General features: G+C 45.9%; 2 protein-coding genes across 2 annotated transcripts in view; both read right to left on the bottom strand.

Annotated features, from left to right (window-relative positions):
- The window catches only part of LOC306968225 (uncharacterized protein), a 35,827-nt gene extending 27,175 nt beyond the window's left edge, over positions 1 to 8,652 (bottom strand). Inside the window, exons 1-3 of the mRNA XM_079563562.1 lie at positions 8,508 to 8,652; positions 7,443 to 7,594; positions 4,278 to 4,424 (exon numbers count right to left, since the gene is read on the bottom strand). Coding sequence (XP_079419688.1) covers positions 4,278 to 4,424; positions 7,443 to 7,538 — 243 coding nt within the window. The 5' untranslated portion in view covers positions 7,539 to 7,594; positions 8,508 to 8,652. The remainder of the gene's footprint in view (positions 1 to 4,277; positions 4,425 to 7,442; positions 7,595 to 8,507) is intronic.
- Positions 8,653 to 9,669: 1,017 nt separating this feature from the next.
- sae1 (SUMO1 activating enzyme subunit 1) lies at positions 9,670 to 22,305 on the bottom strand. Its single transcript, XM_079560012.1, has 9 exons — positions 22,085 to 22,305; positions 20,688 to 20,799; positions 20,409 to 20,582; positions 16,716 to 16,861; positions 12,816 to 12,915; positions 12,537 to 12,642; positions 12,119 to 12,263; positions 11,098 to 11,167; positions 9,670 to 9,854 (listed from the first exon to the last, which is right to left on the bottom strand). Exons 1-9 carry the CDS (start codon positions 22,183 to 22,185, stop codon positions 9,762 to 9,764), a joined length of 1,047 nt encoding a protein of 348 aa, XP_079416138.1. The 5' UTR covers positions 22,186 to 22,305; the 3' UTR covers positions 9,670 to 9,761.
- Between the last annotated feature and the right edge of the window lie 8 nt (positions 22,306 to 22,313).

Genomic DNA, 22,313 nt, shown 5'->3' with positions numbered 1-22,313 from the left:
AGGTCTAAACCAGAACTGAACCAGGACCTAGTCCGGACTAATGCAATAATGAATTAGGTGTAAACCAGCAATTAACCAAATGCAATCCAGATCTTATTCCATGAAAAGGGGTCAGGGGTGCAGAAGATGTGAACAATATTATCGTTTTCCATATTTTAAAGCATCAATCTGATGCATTTTCAGATGCATTTTTTGTCAACCTTGGGAGAACGGGAGAAACTTAACTTCAGCCAGGAGTCAAAAATATGATGGCCTCCTTATGCATTTACAGTATATGAGGCACAATGTATAAGGGCACCACAAATGGCTTAATGCATGACCTCCACAAGAGACTGTGGACGGGGTGTAACTGTGATTGACCCATCGTGATTGACGCCAATACAATGTTATGCCATTCAGATTTTAATACATACATAGAAACCACTATTGTGTGTTTTTGGCAGACAACCTAAAACACACAATAGTGTTTTTTAGCTCAGTGGAGGAGCTCTTATGGACCTAATTTATTTACAATTCATGCAAACACTTAATATATATATATATATACGGGAGGTAAAATAAAACAGGTAATAAAAGTATAGACCAAAATGTTAAATCAATATTTCTAAAAATGATTAAATGAAGGATTACGTCTCGTATATGTTTTGTTAATCACAGGCTGTTGGTTAGATTTGGCTATAGCGCTGAGACTGAGCCTAAAGGAAAACTTAGTGCTTGTGTCCAGTGGGTCAACACCGGCTAGCACCGATGTGCACGTGGGAGCGCGAGCGCGTTCACGCCGCTGTGTGCTCCGTACGCGTAAAAAATAGCCTCCCCCCGAAACTCTTCGGTTCGGGTGTTTGTGAATGAAGAAAAGTGCGAGGCTCGTCTGTTGAAGACAGGGTTAGCGGCACCAGCTCAATGGGTTTCTGAGAATAAGCGTGTTTTTGAAAAAAACACATGTATTTCCCGTGCACACCTGTCTTGCGGGGATGGTCCCACACCGTGCGCTCTCGTGTGGGTAGCGGGATGATGAACAGATCCGAGGGAGTGCATCCATGGACCGGCACACGTGGCCCCGGGGCCGCTTTGATACCGGGTTTGGTACTTACCCATCCCTAGTCACTGTAACACGGGCAAACGCGGACTGAATCTATCAAGGCAAACATAATGATAGCAACACGCGCGCTAAAGAAGTCAGTGCAACATTCAGCCCGACTTTACTGCACAGAAAAAACATAAAAACACTACACTCACTGTGGACTCCATCTCCTGGGGATCAGTCGTAACTTTTCACCTCTTTATCCAATGATGGTCACTCATCTGGTCAGTCCATTTGGCAAAAGCTCAACTTCTTTAATCCATAACAGGCCTGTCTTCACCTGCCCCGCGCCAATCACCACTTCTTTTACATGTCTAAAGTTGTAAATAAGTCATTAACATTAGCTACTGCAGCCGCGTGGTCATTGTTTTGGTTTCCGAGAGAAGCGCGTGAGCGAGGCTGCGTGAGAGATGCATTCAGGGACCGAAAGAAGTGCGGGAAAGGAAAGTTTTTTCCCCACAAATGCACGGAAAATTGAGACAAGTATATAACAGTGTAATTATTTCAAATAATTACATTTATATTGATCTACAACGGCAACATAAATGAAGCAGAAATATCTTCAAGGATTTCTTTTTTTTCCAAGGATGTTTGATGTTTTTTCTCATTTTCCATGCGTTTTCCATGACTTGAAAAGAGACATGCTATTTTCCAGGTTCTCCAGATTTTCAAGGACGCGTGGGAACCCTGACCAATCTTAACTAAACACTAAACAGTGCTGGAAAACAGTTTTTAACAGCATGAATTGCATTGCCACACTGCATATCATCCACATTGATGATTTAAACATGAAACAAGGCAACAGCGTTAATGTTTATGGGCAGACTTGATTCAATGTTGCGCTGCATCGACATGCTCCTCCAGGCACGGGCCGAGCGCAGAGGCTCAGCCCGACCAGAGACTCTAGAACCTGGACTGCGGGCCATAGAGACACTCATGGTGTTTTTTAAAAATATATATTTTCTTTTGTCACAAAAGACCGCTGCTGCCCAAACTTTGTGTGGATGGCTTCCCCGCCTCACATCCGGGGCCACTGCCATGTACCGGGACACCGGGACTCACGGAGCTGACCGCTGCTTTTCGCTGGTTCAGATCATGGTCCAGAGTAGCTGCAACGTTAGATCCACACTTTCTTCTTTTTACCACACACAGTTTTTTTTAATGTGTGAATATTCTGGGCCGTTTCATTCAAATGACGCTAAAATTTCTCCGTGGCATTTACCATCAGATCCTTCTGCGTACGGAGAGATCTGAGCGTAAAACACGGGTTCATAAATGCCACGCGCACTCTGGCGTATATCGCAAATACACCTACACGAACACCGTTTTTGTACGCACTGTAAAATGAGGGCCAATGTGAGCCAGTGTTGAGTCGATGTGAGCCAGTGTTGAGTCGATGTGAGCCAGTGTTGAGTCGATGTGAGCCAGTGTTGAGTCGATGTGAGCCAGTGTTGAGTCGATGTGAGCCAGTGTTGAGTCGATGTGAGCCAGTGTTGAGTCGATGTGAGCCAGTGTTGAGTCGATGTGAGCCAGTGTTGAGTCGATGTGAGCCAGTGTTGAGTCGATGTGAGCCAGTGCTGAGTCGTTGTGAGCCAGTGTTGAGTCGATGTGAGCCAGTGTTGAGTCGATGTGAGGCAGTGTTGAGTCGATGTGAGCCAGTGCTGAGTCGATGTGAGCCAGTGCTGAGTCGATGTGAGCCAGTGCTGAGTCGATGTGAGCCAGTGCTGAGTCGATGTGAGCCAGTGCTGAGTCGATGTGAGCCAGTGCTGAGTCGATGTGAGCCAGTGCTGAGTCGATGTGAGGCAGTGTTGAGTCGATGTGAGGCAGTGTTGAGTCGATGTGAGCCAGTGTTGAGTCGATGTGAGCCAGTGCTGAGTCGATGTGAGCCAGTGCTGAGTCGATGTGAGCCAGTGTTGAGTCGATGTGAGCCAGTGTTGAGTGGATGTGAGCCAGTGTTGAGTCGATGTGAGCCAGTGTTGAGTCGATGTGAGCCAGTGTTGAGTCGATGTGAGCCAGTGTTGAGTCGATGTGAGCCAGTGCTGAGTCGATGTGAGCCAGTGCTGAGTCGATGTGAGCCAGTGCTGAGTCGATGTGAGCCAGTGCTGAGTCGATGTGAGCCAGTGTTGAGTCGATGTGAGGCAGTGTTGAGTCGATGTGAGGCAGTGTTGAGTCGATGTGAGGCAGTGTTGAGTCGATGTGAGGCAGTGTTGAGTCGATGTGAGCCAGTGTTGAGTCGATGTGAGCCAGTGCTGAGTCGATGTGAGCCAGTGTTGAGTCGATGTGAGCCAGTGTTGAGTGGATGTGAGCCAGTGTTGAGTGGATGTGAGCCAGTGTTGAGTCGATGTGAGCCAGTGGTGAGTCGATGTGAGCCAGTGCTGAGTCGATGTGAGCCAGTGCTGAGTCGATGTGAGCCAGTGCTGAGTCGATGTGAGCCAGTGGTGAGTCGATGTGAGCCAGTGGTGAGTCGATGTGAGCCAGTGCTGAGTCGATGTGAGCCAGTGTTGAGTCGATGTGAGCCAGTGTTGAGTCGATGTGAGCCAGTGTTGAGTCGATGTGAGCCAGTGTTGAGTCGATGTGAGCCAGTGTTGAGTCGATGTGAGCCAGTGTTGAGTCGATGTGAGCCAGTTTTGAGTCGATGTGAGCCAGTGTTGAGTCGATGTGAGCCAGTGTTGAGTCGATGTGAGCCAGTGCTGAGTCGATGTGAGCCAGTGTTGAGTGGATGTGAGCCAGTGTTGAGTCGATGTGAGCCAGTGTTGAGTCGATGTGAGCCAGTGTTGAGTCGATGTGAGCCAGTGTTGAGTCGATGTGAGCCAGTGTTGAGTCGATGTGAGCCAGTGTTGAGTCGATGTGAACCAGTGTTGAGTCGATGTGAGCCAGTGTTGAGTCAGTGTGAGCCAGTGTTGAGTCGTTGTGAGCCAGTGTTGAGTCGTTGTGAGCCAGTGTTGAGTCGATGTGAGCCAGTGTTGAGTCGATGTGAGCCAGTGTTGAGTCGATGTGAGCCAGTGTTGAGTCGATGTGAGCCAGTGTTGAGTCGATGTGAGCCAGTGTTGAGTCGATGTGAGCCAGTGTTGAGTCGATGTGAGCCAGTGCTGAGTCGATGTGAGCCAGTGTTGAGTCGATGTGAGCCAGTGTTGAGTCGATGTGAGCCAGTGCTGAGTCGATGTGAGGCAGTGTTGAGTCGATGTGCCACACTGACCTGTGGAGAGGACAGGTCCACTGTCACGGTGAAGTTCTCCTTCTCCTGCCTACGCTTCTCCAGCTCAGGGTCGTGGGGGCGGGGCTTACGTGGGGTTGTCACGGCGATACCCTCCTGTTCGGCTTTCTTTTTGTCCTCTTCTATTTCCTGTGACACATAAAACACTATGAAAGTGTGACCACAGAACTTCACTACTCTCCATTAGGTAACATTACCCGAAATCACAATATGCATTTTCACTGTTATGCGGACGACACGCAGCTGCACTTATCAATGAAACCAGGTCAGATAGATACATTAGAGAGCCTTAGTCCCTGCGTAAAATCCATTAACAACTGGATGACTGTGAATTACCTCCTTCTTTACCCTGATAACACCAAGGTTGTTATACTAGGCCCTCAAACACTGATCTGAGCAGATCATCAATCTGGATAATGTTAACGTATCGTCAAGCTCTACAGTAAAAAAAACTTTGGAGTTTTGTTTGACAACCATTTTAAAATCGCAGATAAACCAGGCCTGTAAAACCTTGTTATTTCACCTGCGTAACATTGTTAAAATAGAAAACTTCTCACCAAAGAGACAAACTTATTCATGCATTTGTTTCATCAAGGCTGGACTACTATAACTGCCTGTTAGCAGCTTGTCCTAAAAGTTTCCTGAGAAGTTTTCAATTAGTTCAAAATGCAGCTGCAAGATTGTTAACACGGACAAAGAGAACACATCCCGCCTGCTCCTCACATATAAAGCCATAAAGGGCATGGCTCCAATCTATCTCCAAGACGCTATCGTTCCATATCGCCTAATCAGAGCACTCTGCTCTCAAAAGTCAGGGCTACTGGTGATTCATGGAGTCTCCAAAATCACTGTAGGAGGCAGAGCCTTTAGCTCCAAGCTCCGGTTTTATGGAATAAACTTCCAGCCCACGTTGAAGAAGCAGACACAGTCTCTACATTTAAGACTAGGCTATCCTCTAGTTCTTCTTACCGCAGACTTTGTCTTATTATGATACAATATGTCTTTTTATCTGAAGTCTGTTCATTACTATTCACACGGTGTCCCTGTCTCACTCAATGGCCGCTGGCTGCTCTGCTTTATGCCCACGACACTGGGGGCCGACATTGCTGTAGTACCTCCATATCGCCGCTAGACCCCCATTGAAGAGCATTGGAGTTTAGACACGTTAAAAACAACTTAAACGCCTGGTTTCAATTTTTTCAACACTAGACTAGGCTAGATATTCCTCCTGAGATAACGCTGGGTTAGTTAAAATTAAGGGGACCAGGCTGGTTTTCGTAAGAAGAATTTTAGAAATCTGGTACTTAATGAGGCTCGGACTGTTAGCATTGGAGCAGCGCGAGCTAAACGTCACGCAAGGGCCGAGTCTTCAGTGAAGATCCCGCCCTTATGCCCTTTTTAGGAACATGCTTCGTCAGAGCTGGGGAGGGGGAGTCTGTAAATCCACCATGAATTGAATTCCCCCACGACCGTAGTCATTATGGTAAACGGGGAGGAGTGAGCAGAAGCTGTCCATACAGTTGATGGTCTCACTCCCCCTTGGGAGTGTTTGTTTCAGACGGTGGGTCGCTGGTGTCGCGGTCTTCAGCCCTGTCCACAGAGGAAGATTGGACAAGAAGAACTGACGCTCTGGACGTTCTTCTGCAGTCTTTGTTATGGGGCTCCCCCCTATTAGAGTTCTTAGAAATGGTACAGTCCAGATAATATAGCGTAGTGGGAGTGTTCTACTGTTGTAACTACATGCTTAAGGCTTAAGCTACTAACCAAAGCTAAAATGTCAGTCGCTTGTCGCTCGTCATTTATCACACGTACAGTCTTGGCCCGTGGGCTGAGGGACTCCCATCGGACCTGGGTCTATCTACAGCTTGTCCGTCCATGGGAGTGGATCTCTCTGAGGTTTTTGAGTTTTTCCTCACGGTGTCGCAGAGTCTAAGGAAGGGGGACACCCATGCGGCTCGTCCTCACCAGCTTCCGACGTTTACTTGGACATTATGTTTGCCTGGATACTTGATTTGCCTGAACTTTACACTGTCCTGTTTATTGTTTTATTTCATTGCTTTAATGTTTGGTGCAGCCCTGTGAGGCAACTCTTATTGTGCTTTTGGGCGTTACAAAACAATCGATTGACTGATTGATTGTGACTTGACCGAGGTTGCATGAAAAGCCAAGAGCAGACTTTCAGAAGGCGCTGTGATCAAACAGCTAGTTAGTCACACAAATTCATTAACTACGAAAGCCTCAAATACCTACCTCAGTTCTCTTTTTGTTCTAGTTGGTCTCAGGCGTGTAAAACAAAAAACTAGAGCCACGCGGTCGACAGTCAGAGGAGAGTGCAGCATTCCAAGACGCAGAACCGCATTTGATCAACAACCATACTCATATAAAGCATCGAGCCTTTGGAACACTCCTTCCAAATGAAATGATTTCTTGCATGCACAAATGATAGTACATTTTCAAGCCTGACCTAACAGTGGTTATTACCAAAGTAAACCTGTCCGCACTGAATGACTGATATGAACGGTGTAAACTGTGAGTGAGTGATAGATCAACCTGTCCGGGGCCTCGGCATAACCTGGCATATGACATTTCTTTGGAGACACATGTTTTATTGTGCATTGTCCCTGATCAAATACCAATACAAGTCTAATTTATATAAGACTGTTGGCTCATTTCAAAAATTATTCCAGGGTTCCTGCACACTTTGCAATGTGAAATTTAAGACTTGACATGAGTTGGGTTTGTGTGCGCAGATTCCCACAGCACTTTTATAAATCTGGATTTTCCATGGCATGCACCAAACCAGGTCACTAGGCGTGTGCTCTGGCTAAGCAAAACATCTACGCAGTCTAAACACACCACCTAATCCCATATATGAAAATGTAACTTTTCAAGGCCTTATATTAAGAAAATCAAGTTTAAGACTTTTTAAGACCCCGCAGGAACCCTGTTATAGTTATTATTATTTTGCTTCTGCTTTAGTGAACCTAATCCCATTTTCAATTTAAACTACCCCTGCTGGACAATTTTCTGTGCTTCGCTAGGCACGTTTGAGCACTGCCTGCAGATCATTCACAATCTGATTGATGATTTGAAGAGCTACAGTGAAGGAATGGTGAGCATTTGTGGCGTTAGAGTTAGTGTGGTGACCTGGTACCGCCGCACCAGCGCCTGGTTCTTCTTCCGCAGAGCCTCGATCCTGCGGTCCAGCTCTGCATCCTTCTCCTCTTTGGTCTTGGGCTCCATGGCTGAGGACTGAGGGTGACACAAGGACACACTCCAGTGCAGCCTCCAGGCTCCTCCTGCAAAACATACAGCACTCTTAAACCTTTTTTACCCCGTGAGCTAACTATTATGTAACAAAGATGGCAGAGAGCTACCCAATCCTTTGAAAAAAACAACGTAACTAAGGGACATAGGTGGAGTTCAACCCATGGCGAATATTTCAACACAGTTAAAGAAAAGGTCTTGAATTTCCTTTACTAAACCTATATCATAAGTGTTTTGAGAGAAAGAAAATGCATCTTAACTCTTTAGGGAGTTACTTGGAAAGGGCTGGTGAGCTACTGGTTGGAGATCCATGATGTGAACAATACACATAATAAGAATGACAGGATCATGCGATTACCGAACACCTTCTGGTACATTAGGCAAAAAAGACTATCTAATATGTCTGGTATGTGGAAGTAATGCAGTGTAGAGTCTTTTAGACCAGAGATCCACCACCTCCCAAAGTCCAATGTGTCCTCTGCATTTGACCCTAGTATAAACTCAGTAGCCCTGTGCAGTCTGGTGGGACATGGGTCAGAAGTAAAAGCTTTAACTAACTGAGTCACACAGATAAAGGCTGCAAAGTCCAAACAAATCTGAAATACTACAGACCACTGAGAAGGAGAGCAAGTCAGTAGGAGCCCAAGACAAGTCATACTGATATTACACACTTTCCATTGGGCACCAGTGAATACAAGACATAACCTCGGGCTATAGTCGGGACAGGGGGCAGAGCATAGGACGGGGCAGTACAGTACAAACCAAAACACTCCTGATCTGTGCAGCCGGGTAAGAGTATCATGAGTGTTTTGATGCAGTGCCTGATGGGTCCACAGCACGAGTGCAGGTCTAGTCATTCCTCTCCAGTGACTGCCTCTACAGAGTCGAAAGCCAGAGCCAAACGGGGCATAAGGAGCCCCGTGGTTTTACGCACGGTCCACGTACCTCAGACCGGGCGTTGAGCGCTGGAAGGAAACCGATCAACTCGCTTTATTCAGCTCCCTAAGCTCAGAGCGCCCTCATGTTTCAGCTTCCTGTTGGCTCTTCCTCACTTCCGCTCTGTTTAAAGAGACAGTACCATGGGAGAGGACAGCGCCCCCTCCGAACAGTCACTCTCACTGCAGCTCGTCATTTATGGCTGAGAGTTTACTCTACTTTTGTTTTAATATAACCTTTATAATCAAGATTCAAGATTTATTATTGCTGCCAATTCATCCACATGTACACTAAAAAAAAAAAATGACATTGCTCACACTGAATGAAATCTCCAAAAAACAAAAGATAACTGTAAGAGTCTAATTGGTAAGGTCTGGCACCCTCAGCCAGTGAGGAGTCTGTGGAGTCTGTATGTTCATGTTCTCCTTGTGTCTGGGAGAGTTCCCTCCAGCCACAGCCAGGGACACGTATTGACTGCAGAGCATTGTGCGTGCTGCTTAGAAGGTGATTGGCTGTAGGAGGACCTGTACACCTCCAGGACCCAGAGGCATGTAGGTTGGATCACAGCTGACCCTTCTCACCCTGGACACAAACTATTCACCCCTCCTTCCTCAGGCAGGAGGCCACGGTCCATCTGGACCCATACCTCCTGCCCCCTCTGCCATCAGGCATCCAACAACTCTGTATCAGACTCATAAACGTAATAACCCGTTTCAGCCACTTGCACAGCCATTATGTCACTGTGGTACAGTCCCGATCAAAAGTCAAAGACCAGTTGAAAAATGGCAAACATTCACATTTTGCATTGTTGAATCTTAACAAGGTTCCAAGTAGAACTTCAATATGCAACAAGGAAAAATGAGAGCCTTGCATTACCATAACCATGCAAAAAGTGTTTTTCAACTGGCTTGATCGGCACTGTATGTCCACACTCATAGCTGCTAACATTAACTGGCTATTAATTATCTCTACAAGAAAATCCTGTTCACTGATAAAGGCAATAACCTAATCTGATTCTGAGACGCTCCAGTTTCCAAAGCTGGCACAGCTGACTCATGTCTCAGTGAAGCACAAAGTAAAGGGTCAAGCACCTGAAGCTCAGTCCCTTGTGCTGGGTATGCCGCTGGGCTCACACCCTAGTACTCAATGAAAGTGTATATTGGCAACGTATTGAAAAAGATAAACATTTGTTTTTGAAGACTGCTTTTATTAGAAAAGTTAAAAAAAACAAAAAACTGAAATAGTGGTTAAATACACGTTTGACTAGTTGGGCCCAAAGTAATCGACCACGCCGTTGCCTTTACGTGCGTCGAAGAAGAAGAAGTTGCGGTGTGGAGCGTCTCTCTGGTACAGGGCCTGTGAAGGAGAGCAGAGGTTACTCCTGCAGCCAGCACAGATTTCATAATCAATACTCTGACGGACACTTTTTCACTGCTAACCCTAACCCACAGGGTTAGTGCATCTACAGGGCTCCACACGAACATTTCATGTTGGTTGCGTCGGTGTCCTCAAGTATTTTCATTTAGGCACACCAGAACATAACTTTGGCACACCGCTTCAGAAATGCTTCAAATTTTCCTGAGAGCAGGAGTCACTGCCAGTATTTATTATTAAATATCTTTTGCTCCCCCAATTAATCTTCCATAGTGATACTTGTTACAAAATCATTAATAATATGTGCATGTGCATGAGTCTCATATGTCCGGGGAATAGTGACATTTTGTTTTACCATCACACACTGTTATAAGAGCTGTTCAAAATGTGGCTCCTTTTTAAAAGGTGCAGAACTCAGGGATGAAGCAGTAAATTGTATTTTACTCCATTTATAAATAATTGTGTCACATTTAGATTTGAATAATAATAATAATAATTCCAGCTTCCAAGGTCTGACGGGATCGGGCAGAGCAAAAGGCAGTATGGTATCCTCAAGTTGTTTGATTTAACTGATGATTTTAATTTCAGTATCTTTAACAAGTTTGGCTATTTATTACGTTTCTTAAATCTATTGAATTCATTATTGTATTTATTTAATTTATGACTGATGAATAAAGTAAGGGGAAATTGATATGTAGATTTATCTATCTGTGATCGGCTCTCTGGGCTCGAGACCAGTCAGATGTTTGAGCAGAGGCAGCAGCGCAGCAGCAGCATTGTGGATATTTGCTTTGGGATCTCTTCCTAATTTACATTATATTTTAACCCTGGAAATAAGATTTGACCTGGACACGTGAAGATGACAGATTATTTGGACTAACTCTATCCTGATTCATTCCTTTCCTGGTGGATGTAACTCTGGACACGTGGTTTATTCTGCTGTAGCTGGAAACACAGTTTCCTTCAAGTGTGATTTCTCGTCACAATGTGAAGCAATCTTGTGATCTCGGTATTTGTCAGTATTACATTGTGTGCATAGAATTCTTTTAAAACATTGATTTTCAAAATATTCAATATCTGTGTCACACTCAGTCACGTTAACATTTTGGGGTCTGGGTAGTCCTGACTTTTAACCTGGACCGGCATGCTTTGTGCTCGGTGGATGCCGAATCTACTTATTAGTGCAGACTTTGTAGCAGCTGCATTCAACTGCAGGGAGTCTTACCTTGACCACTTCCTGTCCCAAGACCCCGCCCACCACAGCACACACCGGTGACAGCTCCGAGAAGCAGAAGCTAGAACACATACATGCATTTGTTTTCAACTGCAGTTCACTGAGCAGGACAATCAAATCAGTCAATCAAATTGTATTTGTATAGCGCCAAGAGCCAAAAAGGTGCTTGCCAGTAAAATACATGTCGCAGAATAAAACAACATCAATAAAACTCAGACATAAAAAAAAACAACAGCAGTCAAGTGTTCAAATAATAATAAATATGTTTTTTGCTGAGATTCAGAAACAGATTTCAGAACTTGGGCCTAGAAAGGAAAAAGAACAGTCAATGGGGAACGCAGCATCATGCCATCCCAATCAACCACTCAGGATGAAAAGGAACAAACTTATTTGGAGAGATCAGTTTGAAGGGTGGCACGGCAGCACAGTGGTTAGCGCTCGTGCTTCACATCGAGAAGGGTTTGATTCCCACCTTGACGGGGCCTTTCTGTGGAGTTTACATGTTCTCCCCGTGTCGGTGTAGGTCTCCTCCGAGTACTACGGCTTCCCCTACCACTAAAACATGTACAATAGGCTAGAATGAATGTAGTGTGTGAGTGGTTGGTGGTGGTCGGAGGGGCTGATGGCACAGAATATTTGCCTTGCATCCGTCAGTCTACCCCAGGGCAGCTGTGGCTACAATAGTAGCTTACCACCACCAAGTATATATATCTCCAGTATAAGTCTATCTCAAAGACGCTATCGTTCTATATCAGTCAAACAGAGCACTCTGCTTTTAAAACGCAGCAACCGGTGAGTCCTCGAGGCTGGAAAATCACAGTAGGAAGTAGTGCCTTTAGCTGCAAGCTCCGGTTTTATGGAATCAACAATCCTCTGACTCTGACATAATATTTCCTTTATCTGTAGTCTGTGCAGTTCTATCCACAGCCCTGTGAGGTGCAGTCCTGTTGTGATATTGGGTTATACAAAAACAACTTGATTTGTTTGTTCTCTTGAGTATATATGTGGTCACCTGCTGAAAAGGTCATTTAAGAGGCTGGGGCTGACACACAGTTTCTCCATCACGTCGTCACGGATCTGCCTCAAAGCCTGGCTGTCCTCGTCAAAGGAGCGAGGGTCAGGGTCACGGCCTCGGTCTGTGCGGAACTTCAGCAGCACTGCAGAAAAGAAAGACACTCAAAACCTCCACAAGAGCTGCACAACTCGGAGTTTCTGCTCCAAACCTTTCAAAGGCACAGGCCCTTTTCCATATTGTTACAGCCTGTGATGATGAGCAGACTTCACATGCACAAGCTAAATTAAACTAAATCAAACAGACACTACTTTCACTGACAACAATAAGAGGCTTAAGCAGTTCTGCAATTACTGATGTCATGTACTGCATATGGACTCTCTTCTGCAGTTTCATGTCATATACATAATGGACTTACCCTGGAGCAGGAAATAGTCTGCTGGGGTCTTCTTGAGGGCAGCTGTGGCCTTGTCGCTGGTCCAGTCCAGCTCCAGGGCCTGCTTCAAAGAGCAGAACGACACCATCTGCAGGACAAGCATATTTATACAGTATGCTTATGATATGTTTTGATTTTTATACAGCTTAGCAATGTTCATTATGTGTCCTATCCAGCTGAAACATGTCCAGGTAAAAGAAACATCTTTATCTGCGATAGATTAGAGCTAGTGACGCACAGAGAAACAGCAGGCAGTCAGACCTTCTTGACCATAGTGGTCTCCGTGGGGTCCACCTTGGCCTTCTTGGACTCCGGACCATCAGTAGACTCCCCTGAAGGCTTCACCACTTTAGGTTTTTCCCTTCAAATACAAAGTTACAGTCAGTCCGTTCGTCTGTACATCTGTCGGTATCCGCTTTTATTTTATTACACACAGGATAATAACCAGGACATTTTGTACAAAATCAGTGCCATTTCCTGTATTTGAGGGTTTTAGATGAGGTTTTGCATAATATAAGTATGCTTTATTAGGTTTGTTTTGCTGATGGAACCATCTCCATGGTTAATTATATCTTCCATGCAGAAAACTTACCAGAAACCCTAAAACACAGCTCTTAGGATCGTGGAGCGTCCTAAGATCAGATAAACTTTATTGTCTTTCAACACAACAGGACTATTATTTGTGACCGTTCAAAATGGAGATTGCCTTTGGAACAGGGGCGCCTGCCCGATGGGAGCAGCATGAAGGAGCTGTGGAGTGGATGTGAGGGGTCTGCAGTGATCTGGGTGGCCTTCCTCAGCACTGAGCGACTATAAAGTTCAGACAGGGGGGTTTGAGCTGTACCAGTAATTTTTGAGGCCTGAGTTTGAATTTTTGTATTTAACAGTCAGATAGTTGAACCATGATGTGATACTGAAGGTGATTATGGATTTTATGAGTGATTTATAAAGCAGGAGGCCACTGGGATGGAAAGCAAAGGCGCCAAGTCAACCACTCACACAGCCACAGGGTCAATGAAAGGTCAAAGACGCACTGATATAAGTGACATAATGCACCTTTAAAGGAATAGGCCACCGTTTTTACATACTAAGACATGTTCTTACCTAGCCTTAGACGTGTTAATATATCCCCGTCTGGTCTTTGTCCGTGCGCACTGTCACGCAAACGGAGCACATACGCAGCCTCTCCCACATGTCATATAGCTCCGAAAAAGCTCACGATAGAAGCTACCAAGCTCTTCCACGTGTTTCCTATTTAAATAAAGTTACGTGAAGTGTTTTCATGCAAAGTATATTTACACAGAAATGTAACATGTCGATTTTATAAGCAAATAAAAAGGGGGACTATATTGTGAGGCGTAATGATACGAGGAGCAAAACGTCCGCGCAGTAACTCCTAAAGACTTCCCCCGCTCACTTCCGTCAATAACCTTTAGGAGTTACTGCACGGACGTTTTACTCCTCGTATCATTACGCCTCACAATATAGTCCCCCTTTTTATCTGCTTATAAAATCGACATGTTACATTTCTGTGTAAATAAACTTCGCATGAAAACACTTCACGTAACTTTATTTAAATAGGGAACACGTGGAAGAGCTTGGTAGCTTCTATCGTGAGCTTTTTTGGAGCTATGTGACATGTGGGAGAGGCTGCGTATGTGCTCCGTTTGCGTGACAGAGCGCACGGACAAAGACCAGACGGGGATATATTAACTCGACTAAAGTGAGGTAAGAGCATATCTTAGTATATAAAAACGGTGGCCTATTCCTTTAATGTAATGAAGCAATGTGCATGCCACTCTCTCAGGGCAGCTGCAAAATCTCCTGCCGTTTTCAAGCCTGAACACGGTACAGGATACTGTGACAGGAAATGTGCAACTATCGCCATCATCTTTGACCTTTCATTGACCCTATGTATTGTGTAGTTGTTGTCCTTGCCTGTTTTGTCTGTAATGTACTGCTGTGTGTTGTGGCTTATATGTTTTATATTTTGTATGTTCTTGTCTTGTTTTTTATGGGACTGCGGATGGAAATTAGCCTTGAGCTAAATCCGGCATATTTACAGCACTAGTTGTCTGTTCATCAATATGCACTGTCCCATTCAAATAAATTCATAAATGAAATCTGACTGCACTGGGAATTTAACTGCATTTTCTCCGTGAATGTGCGCAGGTTTTCTCCGGGTCATCGTCATCCTCCTCATCATCATCATCATCTATTGATGGGCTAAATGAGCCGAGGTATCGACACACGTATCAAGCACAGAAAGCTACACCTCGGCTGAGCTGTGCCAGCTGAAGGAGAACATCTGCTGGGCTCAAGCAGCTGCCCAAATCTTTGGCCACCAGGCAAATTTGCCCAGATAATAAAAGCTTAAAAAATGCGCGTAGAGCCGTCTCTTTTCACATCAGAGTGTGGATCAATTAAAAAAAATGTAAGCACAGCGCCAGAACAAAAGATTAAAGATATTGTTTTGTTAGTACATTTTTCCCTTGAAGTACTGCTCACTTAGCTTTGTAGCAAAAGCAACCGGTTTGTAGTTATTCGGTTGTGAGTAGGGCTGGGTACCTACTTGGTACTGACCGAAAAGCTCCGGTAGGGGGCGGTATCGAAAAACAAAAATTATTTCGTACCTCATTTCAGTATCTCCATCATATCCATATCTGACCCGCAGCCAGTGTGCACATAATTAACCAGTTTGACGCAAAGGTGTTTGTAATTATTAGAGATGGCAGAGCCGGTCTGAGCCAAGACTAAACCAGGACTTTTGGTTTAAAAAATACAGGACATTTTCTACCGCCCGCTGCAAGCCCATTTGCCAGCCGTCTCACCAGCCCAATCAAGCCCCAAGACGGGTGAAATACGGTAGTTTCCCGGCCAAAACGGGAGACTTGACACTCAGCCTTCTGCAGGCGGCATTTTGACGTGTGAAGCACTTTAGCTTCGTCACAGCACAGCGTGGATTTGTCCCTGACAAAGACAAGAGCTCTGTGATGAACAGAAGTAAAATAAATGACGATCAAAAACTAGTGAAAAGTCACGATCTGGACATTATTGCATTTCTTTTCTTTTTTGGTCCGATGCGGCGTGGTGTTGCGCAGCGAAGCTGCAGAGGCGACCCATGGAAAGATCAAAACAGTTGAGATTTGAACATTTCTCTGAGTTTTTAAATGGTTACAATCGGTACAAGGACGACTGAGAAACATCTGGGTTAGTCTTCAATCCAAGAACCAGGCTGTTTAAAAGCTCACACAATAAGCAAAAGTGATCGTTCAAAATGTGTCAACAATGTAGTCCTTGAAAATTGACTTGAAACTGAGATATTTAGGCATTTGCCTCTTCTCCCAACGTTAGTGCCTGAGAAGAGAGGAGGCAAGAGGAGTGAGGAGGACAGAGGAGGAGAGAGGAGTTAATCAGAAAGGAGCAATATGTCAGTTTCTAGAAAAAAAATCTGATTCTGATCAAAACTAGCCTCCGTGTTTAGCTTATATTTCTCAGGAACCGAGGCACGTAGAATTAAAACTTTCACCTACTGAGAGCTAAGAGTCTCCCTTTCAAACACGCCATAGCATGTAACATAGAATGTGCTGTGGTGCCCCAAATATCATGAAAAATGGTCTGGATTGTTGGCACTCTACAGCTAAATCCCCAAAACAGCACGGCCTCAACGTGTTAAGTGGGAATTCTGCTGAAAACATGAAGCTGCAGCGCGTGCAGTTTCATGACATCCTGAACAATGCTTTTCTTATGCCCATGTTATTTTTATTGAATTAAAATAACATGGGCATTGAAAAAAGGACCGTTAAGGCACCAGTACCAAAAACCAGGTATTGATAAAGTAGTGGCATCAAAAACGGTACCCAGCCCTAGTTGTGAGAGGTTTATCGATTGACTGGACACCCACTGGTAAAACATAAATGCTGTGACATACAGTATGTGCCCTACTGAGATGGTTATCACTGATCATTCTAATTCATGTTTCTATTTTCATAATCCTGAGCTGTTTTCCTTTAACTGATCACTCTGCCATTCAGATCAAATATATGGGTGGATTTGCAACAGGTTACGAAGTCCGGAGGACTTATCAGAAAGTGTTATCCAAATAAATAATATTAAAGCTTGTAAAAGTTGAAGAGGGGGGACAGACGGACAGACACTTACTCCACAAAGTGGTACTGTGGGCCCAGGTTGGTGAACATGTAGCCGTAGTAGCCATAGACATCTCCGCAGAACACCTTGATGTTGTGCTGAGAGCAGAGCTGGTCCAGGCGCAGCATCAGGTCACGGGAACAGCGTGTCAGCACCACCTGCACCACACGTCAGGCATCGCACTGTAATGATTGACTGACATTACTTTGTTTTCACATGTCCTCTCTGTTCAACAAACATTTCAACCGGTTTGATTCTCCCCCCACTCCCTCCTCTTCACACGTCTCCAGCCCAGTGGACACTGCCCCCCTCCCCCGACCACCTTCACCTGCCTCCAGCCCCCCTGCACCCACGTCTCCAGCCCCCACCATACGGACTTCCTCTAGCACCTGCCCCACCCCCGGCAGTCCACCCCCACACCAGTCCCCCCTCTCCATCACACCGGACCAGGTGAGGAGAGAGCTGAGGCGACTGAAGCGGGGGAAAGCTGCAGGACCAGATGGCATCAGTCCCAGGCTGCTGAGGACCTGTGCAGACCAGCTCTCCGAGGTCCTCTGCCGCATCTACAACCTGAGCCTCAGCCTGGAGAAGGTCCCCGACCTGTGGAAGACCTCCTGTCTGATCCCGGTTCCTAAAACAGCGCACGCCAGGGAACCGGCCCACTACAGACCAGTCGCCCTTGACCCGCTGCAGTTTGCCTACAGACCCAACATCGGAGTAGAGGACGCTGTCATCTACCTGTCGGAGCACGCCGGGAACGCTGTGAGGGTCATGTTCTTTGACTTCTCCAGTGCCTTCAACACCATCAGGCCGGCGCTGCTGCGGGGGAGGCTGGAGGACGCGGGAGTGGATGAACATCTCACCGCATGGACCATAGACTACCTCACGGACCGACCACAGTATGTGCGGCTGCGCAGCTGTGAGTCTGAGGTGGTCGTCTGCAGCACCGGGGCCCCTCAGGGCACCGTCCTCTCACCGTTTCTCTTCACCATCTACACATCGGACTTCACACACAACACGGACAGTTGTCATCTCCAGAAGTTCTCCGACGACTCCGCCATCGTGGGCTGTGTGTCTAAGGGGAACGACCTGGAGAACCGGTCAGTCATCCTAGACTTTGTGGACTGGTGTGAGCGTGACCACCTGTGCTTGAACATCAGTAAGACGAAGGAGATGGTGATCGACTTCACGAGGAAGCCACTACCGCACACACCGCTGAACATCCAGGAGGACATTGAGGAGGTGGACAGTTTCAAGTACCTGGGTGTTCACCTCAACAATAAACTGGACTGGTCCCACAACACCAACTCCCTGTACAAGAAGGGCCAAAGTCGCCTCCACCTTCTGAGGAGACTGAGGTCGTTCGGAGTGAGCAGGCCTCTGCTCAGGACTTTTTATGACTCTGTGGTGGCCTCTGCTCTCCACTACGCTGCCGTGTGCTGGGCCCCGGGCAGCACAGAGCGGGACAAGAACAGACTGAACAAGCTGGTCAGGAGGGCCAGCTCCGTCCTGGGCTGCCCCCTGGACTCTGTGGAGGAGGTGAGGGACAGGAGGGTGTTAGCCAAGCTCACCTCCATCATGGACAACACCTCCCACCCACTGCACGGGACTGTAGAAGAGCTGAGCAGCTCTCTCAGTGGCAGACTGAGACACCCTCAGTGCAGGACGGAGCGCTACCGCAAAGCCTTCATCCCCACTGCTGTCAGACTGTACAATAAGACTGTAAAGCAACATGTGCAATAATCTCTGTATCAGCTGCACTTTATTAACTCTGAGTGATCTTCTTGACTCCGACTGTAACAAGTGAATTTCTCCTTTGTGAGATCACAACAATTCTGGACATTTATTCATAGTCAGTCTCAATTAACACTCAGGCCCTCCTCTTAAGGCTATTTTTGTCATAGGGTTCCTTGTTGGAAAAAACAAAACAAAAAAACATGACCAAATGTTTTGTGATTTTGAGATCATTAACCTCTGCCCTCTTCATAGAGTACCAGTGTTCCGCCCAAACAATTCAACTTTGGTTTGCAAAAGAGCAAGAGGATCAGCACCTCCAAATCTGAGGCCATGGTTCTCCACCAGAAAAAGGTGGCTTCCCCTCTTCAGGTCGGTGGGGAGTCCTTGCCTCAAACGGAGTAGTTCAAGTATCTCGGGGTCGTGTTCACGAGTGAGGGACGGATGGAGTGTGAGCTCATTAGATGGATCGGTGCAGCGTCGGCAGTGATGCGGTCGCTGTATCGGAAGGCTCTCGATTTACCAATCCCACTCTCACCAAGCGACTGAAATGACTTCCTTCGCAGGGTGGCTGGGCGCACCCTTAGAGATCATAGAGATCAGGTGAGGAGCTCAGTAGAGTCACTGCTAATTCCCGTCGAAAGGAGCCAGTGGAGGTGGCTAGGGCATCTGTTCCGGATGCCTCCTGGTCACCTTCCTCGGGAGGTGTTCCAGGCGTGTCCTATTGGGAGGAGGCCCCGTGGAAGGCCCAGGACACGCTAGAGGGACTATGTCTCTGATCTGGCTTGGTTGTGTCTCGGGGTCCCCCCAGAACAGCTGGAGGAGGTGTGCGTGGATCAGCAAGGCTGGGCATCTCTGCTGCTGCATCCGCGACCCGGCCCCGGATAAAGCGGAAGAAAATGGATGGATGAAAGAGCACTTGAGTGCTCACAGCACTACTGGCAAAATATACTGTGGACTGATTAACCCAAAGATAAATAGTTTGGGTGGAACACACAATGTCATGTGTTGAGGAAAACTGCTTGCTATCATCAATGGAAAAATGAATTCACAAGTTTATCAAGATATTTTGCAAAAACCTGAGACATTTGCAACAGCGAGGAACAAGTGAACCCCTGTATTAATTATCTGCTGATTCTTCTTTTGTAGCAATGACTGCTTTTCTGTAGTTGCAGATTAGACGCTCACAACGATCAGGATGAATTTTAGACCATTCCCCTTTACAAAACTGCGGCGGTTCAGTGAGATTCAGGAGGTGTTCTGTGTTCACTTTTTCCTCCCAATCCTGTTTATTCATTCTTATGATTTAAAGATCAGACCACATTTTATGACCAATTTAGGCAGAAATGCGAGACAGGCCATTCCTCATTTGAAAGCTAAGAACTTCGAGAGTTAACTGCACTAACACTGATTAGGACTTGTATTGGGGATTGTGGAAGTATGTTTATTTTCATACATATTTATTTTTAGACATGGGACCAAGTAACTCTTTGATTATATAAAATGATATAAAACCTGACCTATTGTTGCTCTCAGACAAAAAGGGGGAGGTATCTTTGGGTTAGTCTAACCAGGTAACAGACACTTATTCAGCTTTGGAGTTTAGGTACCAGGTGAACAGCAGCGACCGCTTCACAAACTTGGCATGGGATTTTGTGATGTTTCTGTTCTGAAGTGCAGATTTTAGATTCATCGACAGGTGTTGGCAGATGTCAGATAAAATTAAGAAAATAAAATTAAGATTTTAAACTAACACTATTAAGATTGTGGCTCTAAAATGTTATGTAAAAACAATTAAAAATCTTAAAAATCTAAAATTGTACCGGATTTGGACCCAACTTTGAACTTTCACTAGTTTTGTTTTGTTCATTTGCATCACTGACCAATATATCCATTACACGCACAGCTCTGATGTTACATCATTAACAGCAAATAGGCAAAGCCATAGGTGCAAAGAGAGGCTCCACTGACCGCATCGAACTGCAGGAAGAAGTCGTCGGGCTTGTCCTGGACGTGTGTGGGGTCAGCGTGCACCTCGACCATGGGGTTGAGGTTCTGGGCTCTCTCCAGCGAAGCCTGGGCGCGGTTCTGACCCTGGGCACTGACTGGCACCAGGAACTGCGCTCTGCACGACTCCTCCGACACCTAGGGCAACATGGCAATTACAAAGGGTGAAGCACTGCCCTGGTGTTCACACAGGCTGAAGCACTGCCCTGGTGTTCACAGTGTTGAGGGATGGACAGGACTGACCTGCTCGTGGTCCAGCAGGGTTAACCCTTTGACTCCAGCCAGGATCAGGTTCTTGGCCACCTCAGCTCCAAGTCCTCCTAACCCCGCCAGCAGCACACGAGAGGCCCGCAGTCTGCAACGCCAAAAGCACGCACAAGTATCATAACACATGAACAATGGGAGTCATCATCTCACTGGAGACTGAGCGGAGCACACAGGGAACATACAAAGTCATGTACTGTTGTGACAAAAGCAAATGAATGTTTTTTTTATTAGTAAAAGGTAAATGGTCAGTTCTGTAGCGCTTTTCTACCTACATTGGCACTCAAACAGGGGCATTGCTAGGGAGAGCTGCATGAGGGGAATAGTCGGGGCAGCGTTTCCTCACACTCACACTCACACTCACACTCACACTCACACTCACACTCACACTCACACTCACACTCACACTCACACTCACACTCACCCACCCCCCCCCCCCCCCCCCCCCCCAGCAGCTGCCTGCATTAGAAACACATCCAGCCAATTTCTAGCGTAAGTTCGAATACAGAAAAATAATTGTATGCCGAGTAGACAAAATCCAAGGCAATTAGTCATACAGTTAGCATTAGTTAGTAATTGCCCTGCTTCGAGTCTGTTAGTTGGTCCAGTATGGAGATTTTATGTCCAAAATATAAAAGAGAAATTTATTGCAAACTTTGTTAGACTGCTTTAGGCAGCTATGTTTTTAGCAGCAGATAAGGTAGAATTCATTAAATGAGACCTAAAGTGGCTGTAAAACGACATAAAATTGTTATTTGTCATTCCTCTTTACATACTTTACATTGTGTATCACTGTCTGAGCAAGCTCTTAGTCGTGCAGTTGTCCATCCTTGGGTGTACTCTGTAGTTGAAGTGTAGGATCTTTCGCCTATCATCCAAAAGGCTTCGTCAGCAAGACTAAGGTTTCCAGCTCACCTGAAGACTAGATAAAGACCACTAGGAGGGGTTAGCTTGGCTTAGTCTCCCCTCTTTATTCTTCAGCAAGGCTACTCTCAACCTGTAGGTAAACAACCTTTGTGTAACACTGTGTATACACGTGATGTTAAGGGCTTTAAACCAATTAAAATGTTGTAAATAACGGAAAATATGACAAATTCATATTTTACAGTCCTTGTGCCACCCTAGTGAAACTTGTCTGGACACGCTGCTGCACTCACCCATTCACTCTCTCATTCACACACCAATGTCAGAAACTTGGGGCCACATGGGTGAAGTGTCTTGCCCAAGGACACAATGACAGTGTGCACCTGCAGGATACATATAGCCCCACATACACATACACATACACATACACATACACATACACATACACATACACATACACATACACATACACATACACATGTAAGCTACTATAATGCAATCAGCAGCCGCACCTCTTCTGCGCCTCCAGCCCCCACAGCCGGATCTGCCGGTCGTACTGCGCCGCCTCCTCCTCACTAATCATCGCTTCTTCTTTTTCGATCATATCAATCATTGCTTTTACTTCAATCGTGTAGTTTCGGTATGAATACAGTGAATCTTTTGTCTACGACACTCTTTTCTCAACTCACGAACCTCTTGCTGCTGCTGAATGAACAGTCGCAAACTGATTACATGGTACAC

Source organism: Gobius niger, assembly GCF_951799975.1.
Source record: "Gobius niger genome assembly, chromosome: 1".
Classification (NCBI taxonomy): Eukaryota; Metazoa; Chordata; class Actinopteri; order Gobiiformes; family Gobiidae; genus Gobius; species Gobius niger.
The sequence above is the reverse complement of the archived record's forward strand: the minus strand, read 5'-3'. Positions and strand labels throughout refer to the sequence as shown.

Excerpts from the sequence above, each read along its gene's own strand:
- sae1 (XM_079560012.1), bottom strand. The coding sequence starts at position 22,185 with ATGATTGATATGATCGAAAAAGAAGAAGCGATGATTAGTGAGGAGGAG. Across the intron at positions 11,168-12,118 it reads TTAAATGACCTTTTCAGCAG|CTTCTGCTTCTCGGAGCTGT; the intron begins GTGACCACATAT and ends TATGTGTTCTAG. Across the intron at positions 9,855-11,097 it reads TGGGACAGGAAGTGGTCAAG|GCCCTGTACCAGAGAGACGC; the intron begins GTAAGACTCCCT and ends TCTCCTTCACAG.